The sequence below is a fragment of the Scyliorhinus torazame genome, chromosome 2 (assembly GCF_047496885.1).
Source record: "Scyliorhinus torazame isolate Kashiwa2021f chromosome 2, sScyTor2.1, whole genome shotgun sequence".
Taxonomy (NCBI): domain Eukaryota; kingdom Metazoa; phylum Chordata; class Chondrichthyes; order Carcharhiniformes; family Scyliorhinidae; genus Scyliorhinus; species Scyliorhinus torazame.
Genome location: NC_092708.1, coordinates 211,747,453 through 211,772,124, shown reverse-complemented (window position 1 = coordinate 211,772,124; position 24,672 = coordinate 211,747,453). Strand labels below are relative to the sequence as shown.

The following is a 24,672-nucleotide window of genomic DNA, read 5'->3' as shown; positions in this document are numbered from 1 at the left end:
CTTGGAAGTTTGAAGGAACATTTTAAGGAAGTATTTACTGTTGCAATATTTTCTGAGTTATCTTTGAAGTAAGGGATGTTAAGAGATCCAATGTTTATTTAAGATGTTAAGTTGAGTTCATGGAATTTACAGTGTTTTGTGTTTAAAAAAACCCACGTGTCCATAATTGTAATCCACACCTAGGGAAAAAGCCGTGTGCTCGGAAAAGCAACAAATCCATTAAAGGGAGAGGTTAGTTGAACTCCATGATACATTTGGGGTTCTGAAAATGCCTTGCCCATAACACTCGACAAAAGGTATGAGGAAAACTCATAAGACTAAAGGCTGAGAAGTTCCCTGGATGTTATGGCTTGCATCCTAGGGTCTTAAAGGAAATGACTGCAGTGATAGTGAATGCATTGATTGTAAACTTGTAAATATTTCTTAGATCTGGATATCCTTGTACATAAATCCCCAAAAGTCAGCATGCAGGTGCAGCACATAATTAGGAAGACAAATAGAATGTTGACCTTTATCTAATGGGGAGTGGGGCTTAGAGATCTTGCTACAGCTGTATAGTGCATTGGTGAGACTGCACCTCAAGTGCGGTGTACAGATCTGGTTGTCTTACTTAAAGGGGGACATGCTTGCATTGGACACAGTTCACAGAAGATTCACCAGACTGATTACAGGAATGAAGGGGCTGTCTTAAGAGGAAAGTTGAGAAGCTTGGGACTGATGCGACCATCAATTCACACGAGACAGAGAGTTGAAGTGAACAGTGGCTTCAATCAACTAGAACAGTGCCTGCCTGTGACTGCTCTGCAATGAGAGCCGCCTACAGGGCAGCTGCTCTTTATACCTCCTGTCAAGGGGGCGGAGCCCACAAGGGCACCAACATGATACAATCAGTGTAGTACAGTACAATGGTCCATAGGTGGAGCCCACATGGTCCAATGTAGTACAGTGGTGAATGGTTACTATAATACATTCACCACAGGGACTTTATTGAACCATAAAGGACTCTGAGAGGGATTGACAGGATAGATACTGAGAGAATACTTCCTCTCACTGGGAAATCTGAAAATGGGGACACCATTTAAAATTAATGGATTTCCCATTTAAAATGGAGATGAGGAGAAAATTCCTCGCTCAGAGAGGTGTTAGTCTTTGGAATTATCTTCCATAGAAGACCATAAGACATAGGAGCAGAATTAGGCCACTCGGCCCATCGAGTCTGATCCGCCATTCAATCATGGCTGATATTTTTCTCACCCCCATTCTCCTGCCTTTTCCCCATAACCCCTGATCATCTTATTAATCAAGAACTTATTTATCTCTGTCGTAAAGACACTCAGTTATTTAGCCTCCACAGCCTTCTCCGGCAAAGAGTTCCACAGATTCACCACCCTCTGGCTGAAGATATTCCTCCTCATCTCTGTTTTAAAGGATCATCTCTTTAGTCTGAGATGGTGCCCTCTGGTTCTATTTTATGAGCAATGGATATATTCATGCCTGCGTTAAACAAATTTTGACCGACGAAGGAATCAACGGTTATGGGGGAGAGGAAGGAAAGTCGAGTTAAGGTCACAATCAGATCAGCCATGACCTTATTGAATAGAGAGCAGGCTGGATGGGCTGAATGGCCTACTCCTGCTCCTATTTCTACTGATCTTAAATTTCGCTCAGAAATGGCCTAGCTCTGATTCTAAGGCTCAGCCCCTTATTCTCAACCCCCTCACCAGTTGCAAATGTTTCTCTCCATTTACACTATTAATTCCTTTCAAATTCTTAAAATCCTCGATCAACTCATCCATTAGTTCCAAATCTGAGAGAATTCTAGCCAAATTTTTGTAATCTCTCCTCATAATCAAACTCTCAAAACGCTGGTGATGCTCTGGTAAATCTGCACTGCACTCTTTACATGGTTAATATACACTCTCTAACATGCACTGCACAGCACTGTATACGGCACTCCACATTTGGTCTAACCAAGGCTTTGGTTAGGTGCAGTAAAACTTCCCTCTTCTTCATATGCTCATCCTTTAGTTATAAAAGTTAAGATTCCATTTGACCGTAGGATTTTTTTTTTGCACCTGACTACAACATTTTAGCGATCTATGTACGTGAACCCTAAGCATGGGATTTTTCTCACTGTAATATGTTTGATTTGTGATGGAACAACACGCTCACAATTTTAGACAATCTTTTGGACATCCCTTTTGGATGCCTATTAGCTATGCATTTCCACAACCATCTGTTCTCTTTGATAGTGTGATGCAGCACAGAAGGAGATCATTTAGTCCATTTTGCCTGTGTCAGCTCCTTGAAAGAATGATCTTACTAGTCCCACTCCTCTGCTCTTTTACCCCAGCCCTGAAGTTTTCGTCTCCCTTTAAAATATTTCTCTAATTTCCTTTTGAAAATTGCGACTGAATCTGCTTCTTCCACCCTTTCAAGCAATGCCTATCAGATTACCATCGAGGGGCATGTGGAATAAAATCTCTGATGTATCGGTCAGGTTAGGGAAAAGTGACATAAATAGTTGGGTGGAGTCTATTCTATTGAAGGTAGAGCTTTGAATGAGGGTGGCACTGCGAGCAGAAACAATTTTTCCTCATTTATTCTGACAAACCTCTTCATGATTTTGAACACGCCAAATCCCTTCTGCTCCAAGGGGAACAAGCCTAGATTGTCTCATTTCGGCACATCACCCAAGCCCCCAGTACCATTCTAGTAAATCCTTCTTCAAGTTCTTGATATCTTTCCCAAAGTGTGGGCCCAGAGGGTGGCACAGTGCCAGCTGTGTCCCAACCAGTACTTTATAACAATTTTGCATCACTTTCTTACCTTTGTGCTCCATCCATGTGTAAATGTATATTTACTGCAGCAAATTGCTGCAAATTTATTCTGTTTATTCTGCAAGTTTTGGATGGCGAATCAATGCAGTATCAAGCTAAAGGAAACCCATTATTAATGCTCCATGCAAGTCAGTGGGTCTTACCTGTCATGTTCTGCAGACCCAGTTGCCTCAATCCAAAGGTGCCATCCTTCTTGTAGTTGAGCAGGATCGTTAGTGCATACCGTTCTTCGTACAATTTTGTCCCACGAATTATTCTTAGATTTTCCAAAGGCAGATATTCAAACTGGTTCAGGGCTGCCAGGATATATCCAGTGACTTCTCGAATGGACTGGAGGTTTAAAAAAAACACACAGCAAAGATCAGAAAAGCAGCAATCAGTACCCACAGTGTTTGTAACTGTAAGCTTAGCCGATGGAAGTAATGAGAGAGCCAGAGAGCAAAAGCTCTTGTTTGAGAGCCAGCCACCCTCTGTGAAATGTAAACGGCAGTCCCAACCGCAAAAACAAAAATGTACACTTCATTTCAGTCGGCATGGCATTAGGGATTCTGCAGATCGAGCCCCTGAACGTGGGAAGGTAAAATCAACCTGGGCCTTCTCACCGAAGCTCACACAATAATTCAATTGCTTGGGACAGTGAGCAGCTGAGCTATACCTATCAGGATTCAACCCTTTCTCTGGGTGTCAGTTGTGTGGTAGCAGCAGATGGCTGAGGCCAGGAAGAGAGGATAGCGGAGGGTGGAGAGGTGGTAAATCGAGATGCAACTTTAAGTGTGGATGTGCTACTATTGAGCAAGGAAAGGATTAGCCCAGCTGTGAGGTATCTGCCAGTCAAATAGCCTGCCGACATTCCCGCATGAACAACAGTCACTTAGATAAGGTATTGGTGGATGAAAGCTACATGTGGCAATGCCATCACTGTAAATACACAAGGGGTTAATGTAAATACACAATGACTAAGTAAACACTAGAGGGAGCACCAGAGACGTCATGACGTGCAGACATACAGCTAATGAACACAGAGAATAGGACACGACCAATGGGCAGTCAAGACACCCAGAGATGACACTGCCACAAGGGGGTATTACACAACCCTTTCCACAGGCGACACTTAGAGAGTAGGACAGAGGCAGGTCAGAAGCATCACATCCACCACGTGGCTCAGAGCAAACTGGTTAGTTAGACTGAGTTACGAAAGTAAGATTAGCAGGAGAGTCAAATTCATAGAGAACTGTGCTAATGGTTCAATAAATCACATTGAACTTACTTCAAAGTCTGGAGTATCTTTTGGTCAAAGCTGCATCGAGTTGCAGCCTGTGTTATCTCAGAGTACATAACACAACAGCTTGGAGGGGAGGAGAGGGGAAGGGAGGAAGGGAGGAGGCAGGAGAGAATGGGAGAGAAGTAAAAGGGAAGGGAGCAAAATGTCAGAAGATAGAAGGAGAAATCTACTTAACAGGACGAGCCATATAAACTTTCCCAGTCAGGGACTGGATGAGTGCAGCTGCAGCAACACTTGAGAAACTCAGCATCATCCAGAACAAAGCAGCCCACATAATCAGCAACCCATGTGCCACCTTAAACATTCACCCCCTCCACTACTGATACACAGTGGTAGCAGTGTGTACCATCTACAAGGTGCACTGCAACAACTGGTCAAGGCTCCTTCAACAGCAACTTCAAAACGCCCAACCTGTACCACCTAGAAGGACAAGGGCAGTAGACGTGTAAGAACACCATCGCCTACAAGTTCCCCTCCAAGCCACACACCATCTGGACTTGGAAATACATCACCACTTCTAGACTGTCATGTCAAAATCCTGGAATTCCATCCCTTGCAGCACGGTGGGTGAACCTGCGCCACACGGACTGCAGCAGTTCAAGAAGACAGCTTATTTTCAAACTAGAAATAGGGTATTGACTTGATTGAGAAGGACCAGAATTCTCTAGTTGTTTGTCTCAAATGCAGGGAAAAATGCTGCAACAAAATGCATTAAAAGTACAATGCTGTAGTGCTAGATTGACCACTAGGGGAGTTTCTCAACAAATGGCTGTTCTCTTCTCAGTCATCAAAATGAGGTAATATAGCCAATTCATTCATTCATAGAATTTCTACAGTGCAGAAGGGGACCATTTGGCCCAGTGAGTCTGCACTGACCCTCCAGAGGAGCACCCTACCCAGATCCACTCTCCCACCCCCCCTGCCCATCCCTGTAATCTAATCTGCACATACCTGGACACTAAGTGGCAAGTTAGCATGGCCAAGCCACCTAACCTGCACATCTTGAGAATGTGGGAGGAAACCGGAGCACCCAGAGGAAACCCAAGCAGATGTGGGGGGAAAGTGCAAACTCCACACAGTCATCCATGGCCAGAATTGAACCCGGGTCCTTGGAGCTGTGAGGCAGCAGTGCTGACCACTGTGCCACTGTGATGCCGATACACAAAGACTGGCAGCTTTCTGTTGACAGGTCAATGATAGACGTGGGCCCAGACAGCAGGCTGTACCTTTAATTCCTGCAGTCAGACACATGGCTTTTTCCACTGATATTTGGCACACGGCTAGAAAAATGTGAATTCAGTCCTCAGGAGAGAACTGATGAAGCTGGATTTGGAACATTTTAATAAACTGACCAGATTTAATCTCTTGTCTCAGCGATCCACTGCTAATGAGATGTGTGGTTACAGTTGATTCCCAAACTAGCAGGAAAGAAAAACATGAGCTGATATTCACCATTGATTTCTTAATGTGCTTTCCTTGTTTAAGATGACAACAAAAACAATTCCCCTACCAAAGTTATTCTGCAGAAATCTATCCTTGGGCTAGGTGAGGTAATTGCTGTGGTTCTATAGCTTTGAACATGCACAGGCTTGTTGGGTCGTGATTGTTGTAAATGAAGAATAGGATCAATGCCAATTATAATTCAATTACAAAATATAAAAGCTCCCATAAGTGTTTACATCAAGAAAGGGCTTGTATTTAGATCACACTTTTCATATTCTCATGGCACCCGAAAGCACAGTCACTCCTGTAATGTGGGAAACGTGGCAGTTCATTTGTGCATAGCAAGCTCCCACAACCAATAATGTGATCATGATGATCTGCTCAGCACTGAGCTGCAGTGTCCACTGAGAGTTTGCACACATATCTCTGGCATGGGATGTAAATCCACAATCTTCTGACCAGAGGTGCGAGAGCTACCAACTGAGCACAACCACTGAGGTCAGGAAGCACACAGTGCAGGTTGGAATGGTGTCTGTCGTGGTCATGGAAAGACTGGATTCATTTCGTTAGACCAATTTTTTTTTTGTTCCCTTGTAACTCACAGTTCCAGCAAATATCACAGAACTGAGAATAATCAAGCTGATTTACAGAGAGGGTTGTTATGCCAAATGTTCCAATCAGGCTGTCTATCTTCAACATTTGCAGGTAGTGTACATTGTCACTTATCAATTGTACCTGTAAGGAGGTCTAATGATACCTTTGCTGGTAAGAACTGAGGGAACGTAAGAAACAGGCTCTTCAGTCTTGAAAGGAAGGAAATTAGAGGGTATTTTATATAAATCTATCAAAGATACTGAGAGAAGTGGAAAGGATAAATGCAGCATTTTTGCTTGTTGAATAAGACAGCTACAGGACAATGGAACAAAGATATGGACTGGTAAAAGGCAAGTGCAGGACTGATGCTGGGAAAATCTTTCTCACAGAGAATGATTAATTCAGGAATGTCTTCAAACTGAGATTGTGGAGGCAGAACATTCCAAGTCAGTTTAATGCAATTCAGGAGAGACATACATATATTCAAATGTTAATTCTCAGGCTGGGCCAATGGACTGAAATGATTTGTTCCAGCCCTGCAGATTCCTCAAGAGGCAGGAGTTACACTATCTGGGATGTACTTCCAATTCACTACTGAAGTGACCATGTTAAAAAAATATCCAGAGGGATTTAACATGAGTAAATCAAGCATTATAGCACCAAGGTCCCGAGTTCAATTCTGACCTCGGGTGACTGTGTGGAGTTTGAATGACCTTCCTGTGTCTGTGTGGGTTTCCTCCTGGTGCTCCGGTTTTCTCCCACACTCCAAAGATGTGCAGGTTAGGTAAATTGGCCATGTTAAATTGCCCTTGCTGTCGAAAGGCTAGGTGGGGTTATGGGGAGAGAGAGAGGGAGGGGGGGGAGGGGGGGGGGAGGGGGGGGGGAGAGTGGGCCTGAGTGGGGTGCTCTTTCAGAAGGTTTGTGCAACCCGATGGGCTGAATGGCCTCCTTCTGCACTGTAGGGATTCTACAATTGGTATAAGATGCCAGTCAGTGTTGGCGACTAACAGCTGTGTGTCAAGGTTTCTTGTGGGGTCCTGTCGGTTTACTGCTGTTAAACCAGCAGAACCCTTGGTAAGATGGCAAAATCCTGCTTGGTGTCTGCTCTTGCTGGAATTTCCTAGCTGCCTGATAAAGGCGGGACCTCAGTCTGCCCATTCCAAAGTAAACAATGCTGATAGGGTGGCAAAACTGTAAACTGGGGTTTCCTGCACCTGGACCAGGAAGAGGCCATGGCATTTGTGGAGATGGGACTGGCCAATGGAAGGCCAGGGGCTGGATTCTCCGCTCCGCCGCGCCACATTTCTTCCTCAACCCGCCCGCAGGATTCTCCGTTACACCGGCCGGTCAATGGGGTTTCCCATTGTGGGGCAGCCCCACGCCGTCGGGAAACCCCCGGGCTCCGGCAAAATGGAGAATCCCGCCGGCGGAGAATCCAGCCCCATATACTTAGTTGAGTGCCATGAGTGGACTCCAGACCTGGGGAGAGGCTCAGGCATTCAGATTACAGATTGCGTAATTTGATGGTCCAGCTGAGGTCGTGGCCTGAGGAATCTTGGCACCAGTGTGAGCGGAGTTTGTGATGTTGGCTGCCTGTCAAGGATTTTCGTTATTTATACCCGGGTATTCTCAATGAATGGTTGTGATGTCTGTCATGGTGTCTGTCTCAGTGGCACATCTAGGTATTTGCAGTGAACTGTGACAGAGCAAGATTCAATGGGTTCAAAATGTGTGTTTTGTGAAGGTATAATCACCATGATTAGGGGTCTTGTGGTGGTAATGTGACTGGACTCGTAATGCAGAGGATAAGGTTAATACTCTGGGGACATGGGTTCAAATCTGACCATGATAGTTGGTGAAATTTGAATTCAATCAATAATAAAATAAAGCTGGAATTGAAAGCTAGTCTCAGTATTGGCATCCATTAAACATATCGTAGATTGCCGTGAAAACCATCTGGTTCACACATGTCCGACAGGGAAAGAAATCTGCCAGCCTTACCCTGTGACTCCAGATCCACAACAATGTGGCTGATTCTGAACTGGACTCTGAAAAGGCCGAGCAAGCCATTAATTTCAAAGACAATTAGGGATGGGCAACAAATGCTGGCCTTGTGAAACCTACATTCCATCAAAGAATAAAGAAAAAGATGGGTCTTCACAAATGTATTGAATTAAAACAATGCAATACTCCCCGCTGCACCAAAGAGTGGACACCAGTGCAGGAATCTCAGAAATCTGCATGAACAACAGAGCAGTTGTGCAGCAATTCTCAGTGTCACCTTCAATTCCTTCCAGTTGTGGTAATTGGGCATTCCCGTGACTGTTGACTTGCTAAAATCACCAAGGTGATCTCTAAGCTCAGCATGGCGATGCAAACTATCATTGCAGGTCGAGGACCCGTTATTTATAAATCCGAAAAACGAACACCCCCAAAAAACGCACTTTTATTAAGATCATCGATCTTTAGCACAGGAAGTCCCTGACTCAAGTTATAGAATCATACAGTGCAGGAAGAGGCCACTCCACCCATCAAGTCTGCACAGACACTTTGAAAGACCACCCTACCGAGGCCCAATCTCCCACCCTGTAACTCCACCCTGAGGGGCAATTTAGCACAGCCAATCCACCTAACCTTCACATGTTTGGACTGTGGGAGGAAACCGGAGCACCCGGAGGAAACCCACGCAGACACGGGGAGAAAGTGCAAACTCCACACTGTCACCTGAGGTCAGAATCGAACCTGGGATCCTGAAGCTGTGAGGCAGCAGTGCTAACCACTGTGCCACCGTTGCCAAGTCGACATGACCCTAGCCAACACAAAAACACATACCTTTCCGAAGGCACTCAACCTGTAGCATGGGAAGACCGCATGTTTATCTGCACTGTTTAACTTGTTTGTGTTGAAAATGTCAGATACACGCTAAAAACAGAGCCCCTTCAGGGTGCGTATGGCGGGGTGTTTCTCGGAGGCTGCATTCCGAGAACGACCCCGCTATCAAGTGGGACTGTTTTTTTGGCGTTGGTTGGGAAAACCCTGCCGAAGCCGCACTTACCTCACTTCCTGCACTGATGAGCCCAGCTGGTTTGGGTGCCATTTTTAAATGCTGCCCCTGATCTCTCAATCCACCTCAAAATCTCAACTGCAGCCTCCGACCATCGCCCCCCCATCAATGTCCCAAAATACACCCCACCTCGTCATCCCACTTGATAAGGGCAGGGCACCCCCGGGCCCGATCTCTGGCATGGGCAACCTGGCACCTGGGCACCTTGGCACTGGCCAGCCTGGAACCCTGGTAGTGCCCCTCACATCTTGGCAGTGCAACCCAGGCACCCTGGCAGTGCCACACTAGTGGTACCACAAGGTGCATGCTGGCACTGCCATGGTTCCCGGGTGGCAGTGAGAATTCCAGGGTACCCCCTGCACAGTGCCCGACCACCTGGGGGTCTCCGATGGCCTGGGAGACCACCCAGGTGCTATTACGCCTGGTCCACAATTATGTGGATCAGTGCCAAACGGCACCATTGCGAGATCTCCTAAGCGCAGGCATTCGTTCCCCGCCTCAGGAGAATTTGCCGGCAACATATTTAAATAAGCTGATGGCTCACTTAAAAACGTAAATCTGGATCTTATCCAGTGCATGCAAGATCCAGATCGCGACGTCTTGCAAGATCACGTTAGATCTCGCAAGGCATTCAGAGTGTCACAAATCTTGCGAGAGGCCTCTTGCGAGATTTAACGGCCTGGTCGCGTCACCAAGTTGGGCGATCTGAAATCCAAAATGTAATCGGGACCGAGGATTTTGGATAAAGGGTACTCGAATTGCACTTGCTCCTTTGGAATTACAAATTTACATTAATTTTTTTTAAAATATATATTTTATTCAAAATTTTTGGCCAACCATGACAGTACATTGTGTATCCTTTACACATTAATATAACAATATAAATAACAATGGCCAGTTTTAAGCAAGAAATAAATAATATATAAACAACATCAAAATTAAAAAACAAAACTAAATGGCAACTGCCTTGTCCCAAATAAATACTCTCCAAAAATACAATTCAACAGCCCAATATACAATTACCTATAACAACAACCTATACATATTATACATGTACACTAACATCCCTGAGAGTCCTTCTGGTTCCTCCCCCCCCCGCCCCCCCCCCCACCCCGGGTTGCTGCTGCTGTCTTCTTCTTTTCCATTCCCTCTATCTTTCTGTGAGGTATTTGACGAACGGTTGCCACCGCCTGGTGAACCCTTGAGCCGATCCCCTTAGGACGAACTTAATCCGTTCCAACTTTATAAACCCTGCCATGTCATTTATCCTGGTCTCCACACCCGGGGGCTTGACTTCCTTCCACATCAACAGTATCCTGCGCCGGGCTACTAGGGACGCAAAGGCCAAAACATCAGCCTCTTTCGCCTCCTGCACTCCCGGCTCCTCTGCAACCCCGAATATAGCCAACCCCCAGCTTGGTTCGACCTGGACCCCCACCACCTTCGAAAGCACCTTTGTCACCCCCACCCAAAACCCCTGTAGTGCCGGACATGACCAGAACATGTGGGTGTGATTCGCTGGGCTTCTCGAGCATCTCGCACACCTATCCTCTACTCCAAAAAATTTACTGAGCCGTGCTCCAGTCATATGCGCCCTGTGTAACACCTTAAATTGTATCAGGCTTAGCCTGGCACACGAGGACGATGAGTTTAACCTACTTAGGGCATCAGCCCACAGCCCCTCCTCAATCTCCTCCCCCAGCTCCTCTTCCCATTTCCCTTTCAGCTCATCTACCATAATCTCCCCCTCGTCCCTCATTTCCCTATATATATCTGATACCTTACCGTCCCCCACCCATGTCTTTGAGATCACTCTGTCCTGCACCTCTTGTGTCGGGAGCTGCGGGAATTCCCTCACCTGTTGCCTCGCAAAAGCCCTGAGTTGCATATACCGGAATGCATTCCCTTGGGGCAACCCATATTTTTCGGTCAGCGCTCCCAGACTTGCAAACGTCCCATCTACAAACAGATCTCTCAATTGTGTTACTCCTGCTCTTTCCCATGTTCCAAATCCCCCATCCATTCTCCCCAGAGCAAACCTATGGTTATTTCTTATCGGGGACCACCCCGAGGCTCCCGTCTTACCCCTACGCCGTCTCCACTGCCCCCAGATTTTCAGAGTAGCCACCACCACCGGGCTTGTGGTGTATTTCTTCGGTGAGAACGGCAACGGCGCCATCACCATAGCTTGTAGGCTAGTCCCCCTGCAGGACGCCATCTCCAATCTCTTCCACGCCGCTCCCTCCTCTTCTCCCATCCATTTGCATACAACGGAGATATTGGCGGCCCAATAGTACTCACTTAGGCTCGGTAGTGCCAGTCCCCCCCTATCCCTACTACGCTGCAAAAATCCCCTCCTCACTCTCGGGGTCTTCCCGGCCCACACAAAACTCATGATATTCTTCTCAATCCTTTTGAAAAAAGCCTTCGTGATCACCACCAGGAGGCACTGAAACACAAAAAGGAATCTCGGGAGGACCACCATTTTAACCGCCTGCACCCTCCCTGCCAGTGACAGGGATACCATGTCCCATCTCTTGAAGTCCTCCTCCATCTGTTCCACCAACCGCGTTAAATTTAACCTGTGCAATGTACCCCAATTCTTAGCTATCTGGATCCCCAAGTAGCGAAAGTCCCTTGTTACCTTCCTCAGCGGTAAGTCCTCTATTTCTCTGCTCTGCCCCCCTGGATGCACCACAAACAACTCACTTTTCCCCATGTTCAGTTTATATCCTGAAAATTCTCCAAACTCCCCAAGTATCTGCATTATCTCTGGCATCCCCTCCGCCGGGTCCGCCACATACAACAACAAATCGTCCGCATACAGAGATACCCGGTGTTCTTCTCCTCCCCTGAGTACTCCCCTCCACTTCCTGGAACCCCGCAATGCTATTGCCAGGGGCTCAATTGCCAGTGCAAACAATAATGGGGACAGAGGACATCCCTGCCTCGTCCCTCTATGGAGCCGAAAATATGCAGACCCCCGTCCATTCGTGACCACTCGCCATCGGGGCCCTATACAGCAGCTGTACCCATCTAATATACTCATCTCCAAAGCCAAATCTCCTCAACACCTCCCACAAATAATCCCACTCCACTCTATCAAATGCTTTCTCGGCATCCATCGCCACCACTATCTCCGCTTCCCCCTCTGGTGGGGGCATCATCATTACCCCTAGCAGCCTCCGTATATTCGTATTCAGCTGTCTCCCCTTCACAAACCCAGTTTGGTCCTCATGGACCACCCCCGGGACACAATCCTCTATCCTCATTGCCATTACCTTGGCCAGAATCTTAGCGTCTACATTCAGGAGGGAAATAGGCCTATAGGACCCGCATTGCAGCGGGTCTTTTTCCTTCTTTAGGAGAAGCGATATCGTTGCCTCTGACATAGTCGGGGGCAGCTGTCCACTTTCCTTCGCCTCATTAAAGGTTCTCATCAGTAGCGGGGCGAGCAAGTCCACATATTTCCTGTAAAATTCAACTGGGAATCCATCTGGTCCCGGAGCCTTCCCCGCCTGCATGCTCCTAATTCCTTTCACTACTTCCTCCATTTCGATCTGTGCTCCCAGTCCCACCCTCTCCTGCTCCTCCACCTTAGGAAATTCCAGCTGGTCCAGAAAACACATCATTCTCTCCTTCCCATCCGGGGGCTGAGCTTCATATAATCTTTCATAGAATGCCTTGAACACTCCATTCACTCTCTCCGCTCCCCGCTCCATCTCTCCCTCCTCATCCCTCACTCCCCCTATTTTCCTCGCTGCTCCCCTTTTCCTCAATTGGTGGGCCAGCAACCTGCTCGCCTTCTCCCCATATTCGTATTGTACACCCTGTGCCTTCCTCCACTGTGCCTCTGCAGTACCCGTAGTCAGCAAATCAAATTCTACGTGTAGCCTTTGCCTTTCCCCATACAGTCCCTCCTCCGGTGCCTCCGCATATTGCCTGTCCACCCTCAGAAGTTCTTGCAGCAACCGCTCCCATTCCCTACTCTCCTGCTTTCCTTTATGTGCCCTGATTGATATCAGCTCCCCTCTAACCACTGCCTTCAGCGCCTCCCAGACCACTCCCACCTGGACCTCCCCATTATCATTGAGTTCCAAGTACTTTTCAATACACCCCCTCACCCTGAGACACACCCCCTCATCCGACATTAGTCCCATGTCCATTCTCCAGGGTGGACGCCGTTCTTTTTCCTCCCCTATCTCCAAGTCCACCCAATGTGGAGCGTGATCCGAGATAGCTATAGCCATATACTCCGTCCCCCTCACCTTCGGGATCAACGCCCTTCCCAAAACAAAAAAATTTATTCGCGAATAAACTTTGTGGACATAGGAGAAAAATGAAAACTCCTTACTCCTAGGTCTACTAAATCTCCATGGGTCTACTCCTCCCATCTGCTCCATAAAGTCTTTAAGCACCTTGGCTGCTGCCGGCCTCCTTCCAGTCCTGGACCTCGATCTGTCCAGTCCTGGCTCCAGCACCGTGTTAAAATCTCCACCCATTACCAACTTCCCCACCTCTAGGTCCGGGATACGTCCTAACATGCGCCTCATAAAGTTGGCATCATCCCAGTTCGGGGCATATACGTTCACTAAGACCACCGCCTCCCCCTGTAATTTGCCACTCACCATCACGTATCTGCCCCCACTATCCGCCACTATAGTCTTTGCCTCAAACATTACCCGCTTCCCCACTAATATAGCCGCCCCCCTGTTTTTCGCATCTAGCCCCGAATGAAACACCTGCCCCACCCATCCTTTGAGTAGTCTAACCTGGTCTATCAGTTTCAAATGCGTCTCCTGTAACATAACCACATCTGCCTTAAGTTTCTTTAGGTGTGCGTGTACCCGTGCCCTCTTTATCGGCCCGTTCAGCCCTCTCACATTCCACGTGATCAGCCGGGTTGGGGGGCTCGTTACCCTCCCCCTTGTCGATTAGCCATCCCCTTTTACCCAGCTCCTCACCCGGTTCCCACGCAGCTGTGTCCCCCCCAGGCGGTGCCCCCCCGCCCCGCCCACCCCACCCCATACCAGCTCCCCTTTCTCCCCAGAAGCAACGCAGTAAATCCCCCCCTCCGACCCCCCCCCCCGCTAGATCCCCCACTAGCGTAGTTACACTCCCCATGTTGTTCCCAGAAGTCAGCAAACTCTGGCCGACCTCGGCTTCCCCCCGTGACCTCGGCTCGCACCGTGCGACGCCCCCTCCTTCCTGCTTCCCTATTCCCGGCATAATTATCATAGCGCGGGAACAAAGCCCGCGCTTCCCTTTTGGCCCCGCCCCCAATGGCCAAAGCCCCCAACTCCTCCACCTTCCTTCCTCCCTCCCCCACAACCTGTGGAAGAGAGAAAAGTTACCGGGTCGCAGAATTAACAACATAAAAATCATCTCTTCCCCCCTTTTTTCCCCCTCTTCGCCCCCCATATTCGCCCCACCACTTTGTCTCAAACGTTCTTTTTTAATAACCCACTCATTCCAATTTCTCTTCAACAATAAATGTCCACGCCTCATCCGCCGTTTCAAAGTAGTGGTGCTTCCCTTGATATGTGACCCACAGTCTTGCCGGCTGCAGCATTCCAAATTTGATCTTCTTTTTATGAAGCACCACCTTGGCCTGATTAAAGCTCGCCCTCCTTCTCGCCACCTCCGCACTCCAGTCTTGATATACGCGGATCACCGCGTTCTCCCATCTGCTGCTCTGAGTTTTCTTTGCCCATCTTAGGACCATCTCTCTGTCCTTAAAACGGAGGAATCTCACCACTATGGCTCGAGGAATTTCTCCAGCCCTCGGTCTTCGTGCCATAACTCGCTAGGCTCCCTCCACCTCCAGCAGACCCGTCGGGGCCTCCGATCCCATCAACGAGTGCAGCATCGTGCTCACATATGCCCCGACGTCCGCCTCTTCTGCACCTTCAGGAAGACCAAGAATCCTTAAATTTTCCTCCTCGCATTATTCTCCAGCACCTCCAGCCTTTCTACACATCGTTTATGGTGTGCCTCGTGCATCTCCGTCTTCACCACCAAGCCCTGTATATCATCCTCGTTCTCGGCAGCCTTTGCCTTCACGACCCGAAGCTCTCGCTCCTGGGCCTTTTGCTCATCTTTTAGCCCTTCAATCGCCTGTAATATCGGGGCCAACAGCTCCTTCTTCATCTCCTTTTTAAGCTCTTCCACGCAGCGTTTCAAAAACTCGTGTTGTTCAGGGCCCCATATTAAACTGCCACCTTCCGACGCCATCTTGGTTTTTGCTTGCCTTCCTTGCCGCTGCTCTAAAGGATCCACCGCAATCCGGCCACTTTCCTCTCCTTTTTCCATCCGTGCCCAGGGGGGATTCCCTTCTGGTTTACCGCACAGTGTTTTTAGCCGTTAAAATTGCCGTTGGGGCTCCTATTAAGAGCCCAAAAGTCCGTTCCACCGGGAGCTGCCGAAACGTGCGACTTAGCTGGTCATCGCCGCACCCGGATGTCCAAATTTACCTTTATTGAAGACTGCATTTCTGTGCAACCTTTGAGGTGCATTGCTGTGAGTGAACAATGCCATTGCCAGGTGTGAGAAAATACTCACTCCTGAATCCAGGGCGGGATTCTCTCAGCCTGGGGCCGGGCCGGAGAATCGCCGCGACCGGCGCGAATCGCGCCACGCCGCCCCGCGGCCGGGACGTGATTCTCTGCAGAGTGACAAATTGGTGCCATTGGCACCGGTGCGGTCGGCGCGGCGCCTGTCGGGGGCCGCTCTCCGAGCCCTCCCCGGCGATTCCGGCCCGGGGTGGGCCAAGCGGCCATAACAATAAACCCGAGTCCCGCCGGCGCAGTTCTAACCTGCTCTTAGCCGGCGGGACCTCGCATGGAAGGGTCTGGGGGTGGCCTGTGTGTGGGGTGAGGGGGGTCCGAACCCAGGGGGTGGCCTCCGTTGTGGCCTGGCCCACGATCGGGGCCCACGATCAGCGGGCCGGCCTCTCGGGCTGGGGGCCTCCTTTCTTCCGCGCCGGCCCCTTTAGCGCTACGCCATGTTGTGTCGGGGCCGGCGCAAAGAAGGGAGCCACCGCGCGTGCACACGTTGGCGCCGGTACCACTGCGCATGCGTGGACTCAGCGGTGCCCAGTTGACGCCGGGATCAGCAGCTGGAGCGGAGTGGGTCGCTGCAGTGCCGTGCTGGCCCCCTGTAGAGGCCAGAATCGCTGATCCTGAGGCCATGTTGAAGCCGTCGGGAAACGCGACGACATTTACAACAGCGTCAACACTTAGCCTCAGGATCAGAGAAGCCCGCCCCTGATCTTTACTTCAGCGCAAAGCCTGTGGCAGCAGCGTGTCAGAAAAGAGACCGTTCCAGATCAGTCATTGCTCAGCACACCTCTCAGTAAAAGATTTCTCTGTTTCTGTCTGCCTGCGATCGGGAGGGAGACAGGGGCCTTCTAGTCTCCCACAATCAAAGGACAAATGGTAATCTCCTTACTTCACACACCTGGAAATGAAGCTGTCACTTAGGCTGCTAATATTAGCAACTGGTATTATTAAACTGAAGTGGCATTTTAAAGCTCAGCTGTTGTTCATTCTGAGAGCCACACATCATAGGTTTGAGGCTCTTGGGACCATTCTGACGCATCGACTATTATTGAAGTGAACCAACTCAGTTATGTCAACAAATGTAGTAAATAAGCGGGACACAGATTTAATAAAAATCCCAACATCAAAGATAAATGGATAATGCGGCAGTTCAAGAGCATATTTCAATAGAGTAATCCAAGATGCAAGTATTCTTCTCAAGCTAGTTATCAGATGGGGTGATGTTATTTGCTCAGTGTGAGCCTCGTAGTTTTCAGCGGACCTTGTCTTGCTGCTTTTCTGGTGTTAATAGTGCATTAATTATCTTGTTAGGAAACACAAGCAAAGGACCTTGGGGGCCAGCACGGCGCTGGAGCAGTTCACGCCGCTCCAGCCTCCTTTCCCGGCGCCAAATGGGCACTGCGCCAACCCGCGCATGCGTGGGGGACTTCTTTAGCGTGCCGGCCCCGACTCAACATGGCATCGGTGTTCAGGGGCCGGCCGCGCAGTGTTGTAGGCCCGGGGGGGGGGGGAAGAGGCCAGCCCGCCGAACGGCGTGCCCTGACCGTGGGCCAGACCGCATCGGAGGCCACCCCTGGTGGAGGAGCCCCCCTCCGCCCCCCCCCCCCCCCCCCAGGATGCCCCCCCCCCCCCGACCGTTCGCACAGAGTTCCCGCCGGCAGCGACCAGGGGTGAACGACGCCGGCGTAACTCTGTCATATCCACGCAGCCACTCGGCCCATTCAGGCCGGAGAATCGGCGGCCTCGCCGATTCCAGCGGCCTCGCCGATTCCAGCGGCCTTGCCGATTCCAGCGGCCTCGCCGATTCCAGCGGCCCGCGGCCGGCGCCGCGCCAAACGCGCTGGCGCAAATGGTGCCGATTCTCCGCACCTCGGAGAATCGCGTGCCGGCATCGGGGCGTCGTGGCGCGGTTGCGGCGATTCTCCAGCCCGGCGCAGGGCTCGGAGAATCACCCCCATTGTTTATTTAAGTAATGTGAGTACATATAAATAGGGAACAGCTCATTTAAGAGGCTTATGCTTTAATTTGTTAAAATTCCCAGTTGTTTAACTGTCCCATCAAAAGACTACGCATCGGGGATAGCTGGGGCACTGAGGGTGTGAAGTGAGCTATGAGACTGAACAAGGTCTATGACGTCTTTCGGTGAATAAAAGCTCCGGGTGTCTTGGTTTCGGCTTTGCCAACCAGCTTGGATTCAATGAACATCTGGCAGATAAAGAAAGAGTAGGGGGAATGGGAGGAGACACGGATTAATTATCAACTAAGGTAACAGGAGAAAAAGTATTTGATCCTATATGTCTTCCATGTATATTGTGTAAACATTGGCTTAATGTGTTGCATCCTTGCCTTTGATCATTGGGGGTTCAAATCTCACTCCGGAGAGCTGAATACAAAATCTAGGCTAGCACTCCAATATGGTACTTCGGGAGTGCTGCATTGTCAGAGATGTGGGGCTGGATTCTCCGATTCTGCGGCTGTGCCCGGAGGGTGCGCCTGGTCTTACGACCAAAAGGTTGGCACCACCCCCGCACCAATGCTCCATCAGTGGGGGGCTCGCAGCCGCGCCACTTAAAACCCCACCTGCCGATACGGACGCAGAATGGCCGGGTCCGTGGCCGCGCATGCACACCGCGCCATACAACATGGCGCCGGCCGGGTGCGGACCCAGCCTGCCAAAAACACCCTCCTGTACCCCCCTCGCCGTCCCCAGACCAACCCCCACCAGTCCACTCACTCCCCACTAAAGCCCCCCTGCCAGCAAAATGGCTCCCCCCCCCCTCCGACTGTGGTGGCAAAAGGTGTAACAGGAACATTCATCTTTCATTACTTTACTTTTCTTTAATTTAAAGTGCCCACCATGCCACCCCCATTCTCTCATTACTTCAGTGATTTAATAGAGGTGTTCAAAATTATGGGGATTCTGATGGAGTAAATGAGGAACGTTCCACTGGTAGGAGGCTTGGTAACCAGAGGACACAGATTTAAGGTAATTGACAAAAAATGCCAGTCAAAATCTGAAGTTTTTTTCCAAGCTGTGAGATGCTCTGACCTTGAATCCACTGCCTGAAAACACATGCAGCAGCAACTTTCAAAAGAGAATTGGATAAATACTTGAAAAGGAAAAATGTGTAGAGTTAAAGGAAAGCACAGGAGAGTGGGACTAATTGAATAGCTCGTTCAAAAAGCTCATACAGGCTCCTTTTGAGCATCAATCTAATTGCACTGAGGTGGCAAACCATTCACTGCTGTGCTTTCACAGATCCCACTTTTGTCACAATGTTCAGACTCCAATTACAGGCTCATTATCACACACCTTACCATTGTCTGGGATGTTTTAAACAGAGGACATAAGTAGGGCCCAAAACTGGGCGGCATGGCGGCGCAGTGGTTAGCACTCCTGCCTCACAGCGCCGAGGACCCGGGTTCGATCCCGGCCCCGGGTCACTGTCCGTGTAAGGTTTGCACATTCTCCCCGTGTCTGCGTGGGTCTCACACCCACAACTCAAAGATGTACAGGGTAGGTGAATTGGCCACCCTAAATTGCCCCTTAATTGGGAAAAAAATGAAGTAGGCACAAGATATGTGTTTCAGGCCAGACAATGCTCCAGTCACCATTATGATTGGATCCATCTGACATTTACATGCGGTCCAAGTGCTGGATGTCTTGTAATTCTCAAATTAAAGGAATGCATTTAAAACAGTTGGAACTGAACCACTGCTAAAGATCTAGAAGCACTCTATTGAAACAAAACACAACTTGAGGCCTGGTTTGCTAAATTCATCCCAGATGGCACGGAAGCATCAGTCAGCTACTCCTACCCCTGGTCTCCGTGGAAACATGGACTTCTTCTGGCAATTTGTATCCAAATGAAATAACTTGTCAGTTCCACTTTGGGCAGATTAGTAAATCCCCTCTACCTTTCAATCCTCTCCTGCAATGCTGCAGGCATAATCTTGGCAAGTATTACCTTGAACCCATAGTAGAAAAAATATAACAAACGCCCTTTGTCGGAATTGTGATTTTGAAATCCATACTTCGTTGGAACAATTACAGTGGATTCAGGATGGTGATTATAATAAAAGTCTTCAACATTTGGTAAAGTATTGTATCTCCAGGGTGAACCCATGCTTCATTGCTGTCAGTCTATCTGCACCATTCAAAGTGTGAGTGCTTCTTCCGACTCCCTTTGAGAAAACCTTGTTGACAGCATAAAGTGTGGATGAGAAGAAGTAGAATTTATAATGCAGTAACAGGACATTCAGGCAAACTGGTCTTTGACAGTGTTTATGCTCCACATGACCATTCTCCCACCACCGCACCACCAACCCCCACCCCGCCCAGCCCACATACACCTAAACCTACAAGCACTATTCGTCTCAACTATTCCCTATGGGCATGAGAGCCATATTCTAACCATTCAGTTGGTAAACACACTTTTCATTACTGGACTTATTGGTATGTCTTGAGATGGCAGCACCTGCTCATTATTGGGGAGTTTTCATTCTGCATCCTGAGTAAATCTGGAAAGGGACTTGGAGCCAAATTCCATCACATTAAGTTAGTTACTCAACATGTGATCAATGAACTGTTCCAAATGTCTGGTACTCCTGGAGTATAAATGAATCTGGGTTTTGCCAGCGTTATATACCAATAAAGAAAAAATTATAACGTAGCCTGCTTGGTAATAAGATTCCACGTTTCTTTGCCGACATTTCACTGTAGGGCAGCATTGTGGCACAGTGGTTAACACTCCTGCCTCACAGCGCCAGGGATCCGGGTTCAATTCTGTCTGTGTGGAGTTTGCACTTTCTCCCTGTGTCTGCGTGCGTTTCCTCTGGTGCTCCGGTTTCCCCCCACAGTCCAAATGTGCAGGTTAGGTGGATTGGCCATGCTAAAAATTGCCCCTCAGTATCCATAGATGTGCAGGTTAGGTGAGGCTATGGGGGTGGGGGTGGGAGCAGCACGGTGGCGCAGTGGGTTAGCACTGTGGCCTCATGACGCCAAGGTCCCAGGTTTGATCCCGGCTCTGGGTCACTGTCCGTGTGGAATTTGCACATTCTCCCTGTGTTTGCGTGGGTTTCGCCCCCACAACCCAAAAATGTACAAGCTACGTGGATTGGCCACGCTAAATTGCCCCTTAATTGGAAAAATTGAATTGGGTACTCTAAATTTTTTTTTAATGGGGGTGGGGCGGGGGAGTGGGCCTAGGTGGAGTGCTCTTTCGGAGAGTCCGTGAAGACTCATGGGCCGAATAGCCTCCTTCTACACTGCAGGGATTCAATGAATTCTGACTGAGCCGTGCTGGTTCCAAGTCTCAGAAACTAATATGGAAGGAGAAGCAGATCAACAAGCTGGTTGGGAAGTGAAGACCTGGTGAAGAGAATGGCGTAGAGTATGTGATTCTGGAAAAGTCTTGATGATGTTTACAGCTGTTTTAAGGAAATTGATAGACAAAACCTATAATCGCAGCTGACTTTACAGATCTGTAAGAATATTGGATCACCCACCCTGATTAATAAAATGAATTTCCAGACTTCAGCTGCTTGCCCGAGGTGGAATTGTTGAATGGATCCGTGTGGGGAGAATGTTCAAACCTTTTTCGGTGTAATCGAAGTGTTTTAGATACGGGAGTAAAAGTCACCAACTCCAGTTTTCCTGCCCTTTCTGGCTCCTACTGAAATCCTGATTCATGCCTTTGCTACCTCTAGTTTAGACTATTCCAACATACATCTGGTGGGACTTACCCATTCTACCCTCTGTAACCTTGAGGCCATCCAAAGTTCTGCTGTCTATGTCCCAACTTGCACCAAGTCCTGTCCCAACTTGCACCAAGTCCTGTCCCACTGCTGACCCTATACTTGCCGATCTGTATTGGCTCCCAGTTAAGTGACAATACAATTTTAAAATTCTCATCCTGGTTTTCAAAACTCCCCAATGTAAGCTTCTCCAGCCCGACAACCCTCCAGGATTTCTGCGCTCATCTACTTCTGGCCCTTCTGAATGCTTTTAATTGCTTCACTACTGGTGGCTGTGCCTTCAGTTGCCTAGGCCATATGCTACAGAATAAGATGCCTACAACTTTCTACCTCTCTTTCCTCTTTGAAGACACTCCTTCAAAATATCCTTAGACCAAGCCTTTGTTTACCTGACCTAAATGGCCTCATGTGAGCCGTTTTCAAATGATGTTTGATAATGCCAATGCAAAGCATCGTGGGATGATTTATTACGCATGCATGTTGTTATTGTTGTTGATATAAGAACATAAGAACTAGGAGCAGGAGTAGGCCATCTAGCCCCTCGAGCCTGCTCCACCATTCAATGAGATCATGGCTGATCTTTTGTGGACTCAGCTCCACTTTCCGGCCCAAACACCATAACCCTTAATCCCTTTATTCTTCAAAAAACGATCTATCTTTATCTTAAAAACATTTAATGAAGGAGCCTCAACTGCATCACTGGGCAAGGAATTCCATAGATTCACAACCCTTTGGGTGAAGAGGTTCCTCCTAAACTCAGTTCTAAATCTACTTCCCCTTATTTTGAGGCTATGCCCCCTAGTTCTGCTTTCACCCGCCAGTGGAAACAACCTGCCCGCATCTATCCAATCTATTCCCTTCATAATTTTATATGTTTCAATAATATCCCCCCTCATCCTTCTAAATTCCAACAAGTACAGTCCCAGTCTACTCAACCTCGCCTCATAATCCAAGCCTTTCAGCTCTGGGATTAACCTAGTGAATCTCCTCTGCACACCCTCCAGTGCCAGTATGTCATTTCTCAGGTAAGGAGACCAAAACTGAACACAATACTCCAGGTGTGGCCTCACTAACACCTTATACAATTGCAGCATAACCTCCCTAGTCTTAAACTCCATCCCTCTAGCAATGAAGGACAAAATTCCATTTGCCTTCTTAATCACCTGTTGCACCTGTAAACCAACTTTTGCGACTCATGCACTGGCACACCCTGGTCTCTCTGCACAGCAGCATGTTTTAATATTTTATCATTTAAATAATAATCCCTTTTGCTGTTATTCCTACCAAAATGGATAACCTCAAATTTGGTGGTGGCTACTAATTCGAAAGGGAAAGGCCATAGGCCTGACACATGGTGTACTGAGGGATGGCATTATCAGGCAGGCAGACTTTGGCCACTTCTGTTCCGCTGGGTTCGGAGTCTTTCACTCGATCGCTCAGTGGGATGTATGGCCTAATTCCAGAGTCTGAAATCAAGTGTGCACATATAACTGTTCCTTGGTTGCTTGTCAAATAGGGATTCACTGCAGATCCCAATGGAACTCACGCTTGCTCCATTGGCTTCAGCAATGAAGGTCTCAGCTCTTTGCCCTATCCCCCGATCTCTGTGATTCTCCTGGAATAACTCACAAACATTATCAACTCTACCCCACCCGGCGGTGGTGGGAGAAACGGGAAGTTTGAGTTGGGAGCACACCCAGCTGAGATCTTTACAGAACAGGATCTACCTCATCATCAACTCAGATCACACGGAAGTAATTGTGACGCATCATTTTCTTCATCCAGCACTGTGGTGAATCTGCAGCTGGTGTGTTTGGGGTGGGGGGAGGGAGGGGGTTAAAGAACAAGTGAAAATGGGCTAATTGTCCAACTGTAATTTTTGAAGGGTGAAGAGGGTCCTGCTGTTCAGGGTGACCAGAAAACAAAAGGGAGACTGATTGATGTGCTGTCTTGTCTGTCCTGGTGAGATCAATGAACTGCTTTATAAACTGATCTGAAGTTCCGAGAGAGAGAGTTAGCATTCGATGCCAGTGCCATCTCCTTCCACGTGACGCGAGTTACATTTCTGGCAGGTTTCCTGCCACAGAGACACGGCAGCCTGAGTCCCCCTGATATCAGTTTTCCTCAAGGAGAGTTTGCAGGTCAGACTCTGTCAAATTGTGGTTTCTTGTCTGCCTGCCCTGGTCCCTTGTTTGGCTGCAACTGTCAGCCATTCCTCGAGTTGACATACTAAACTGGCACAAAAACATTCATGGGAGAATATGAAGCTAGCTGACAAGTGAGTGAGCCAAGTACTGTCCTTTATTTATCTGCTGTTGTTATCTGTTGCCAGAACTGGCTGTTCTAAAAGCTGTTTATAAGTTCCATGGACCCCAGCATGTCGGATCAATTTTAAATCAGTTTTATACCAATCACTAATCTAAATAATAGGCATTGGAACTGACCCATGACGCTCTTGTGTAAATATTACTCCGACGCATTGACAAGAGCAACTTCTTCCATGGGTGAAAATGTGGTGCTTTATACTGTAAGAAGGATCTCCCACGAAAGCATCCATTCCCAACAAGACCCAAAGTTATCGCACTTTTTCAAGAACAATTCTGATCGGTAACATGATTGTTTACGTCTGCTGGCTTCCTGAGAAGAGAGTTAGAGTTTCTGCTGTTAGAGCTCCTGAGTGACCCACATTGTACTCTGTCCACACTCACAGCAGATCAGCACAGGCCCAGTCTGTCAGCAGTTGACCGTCTATCTGTGCAATAACTTGTACAGCAGGATTTCTGAATGATTAAGTTAAACTGACAAACTGGGCCTGTGTTGATCTGCTGCGACTGTGGACAGAGAACAATGTGGGACACTCAGGAGCTCTAACAGCAAAAACTCTAACTCTCTTCTTCAGGTGCTGGCTGAGATTTTGTGCATTTCCCGCATCAATGGTTTCGATATTAAAATTCCAGCCCTCCTTGTTTCCACTTTTTTCCAACTTTATTCCTCACTTTCCCATTCTATTTTTTGCCACATCCATGCTGTTCTTCTACCCACTGCTGGCATCTGAGCTTTCAGCTGAGTAGGTCCCAAGCTCCAAAATGTCCTCACTAAACCTTGTTCTACCTCCGTCAACCTCGTTCTACC

The 24,672-nt window shown here is 48.3% G+C and overlaps 1 protein-coding gene across 4 annotated transcripts in view; it reads right to left on the bottom strand.

Moving 5' to 3' along the window:
- The window catches only part of LOC140395504 (receptor tyrosine-protein kinase erbB-4-like), a 1,530,197-nt gene that overhangs the window by 841,994 nt on the left and 663,531 nt on the right, over positions 1-24,672 (bottom strand). For all 4 annotated transcript variants that reach the window (XM_072483352.1, XM_072483369.1, XM_072483378.1 and 1 more), the window contains exon 3: positions 2,984-3,170. In XM_072483352.1, the coding sequence (XP_072339453.1) occupies positions 2,984-3,170 (187 nt within the window). The remainder of the gene's footprint in view (positions 1-2,983; positions 3,171-24,672) is intronic.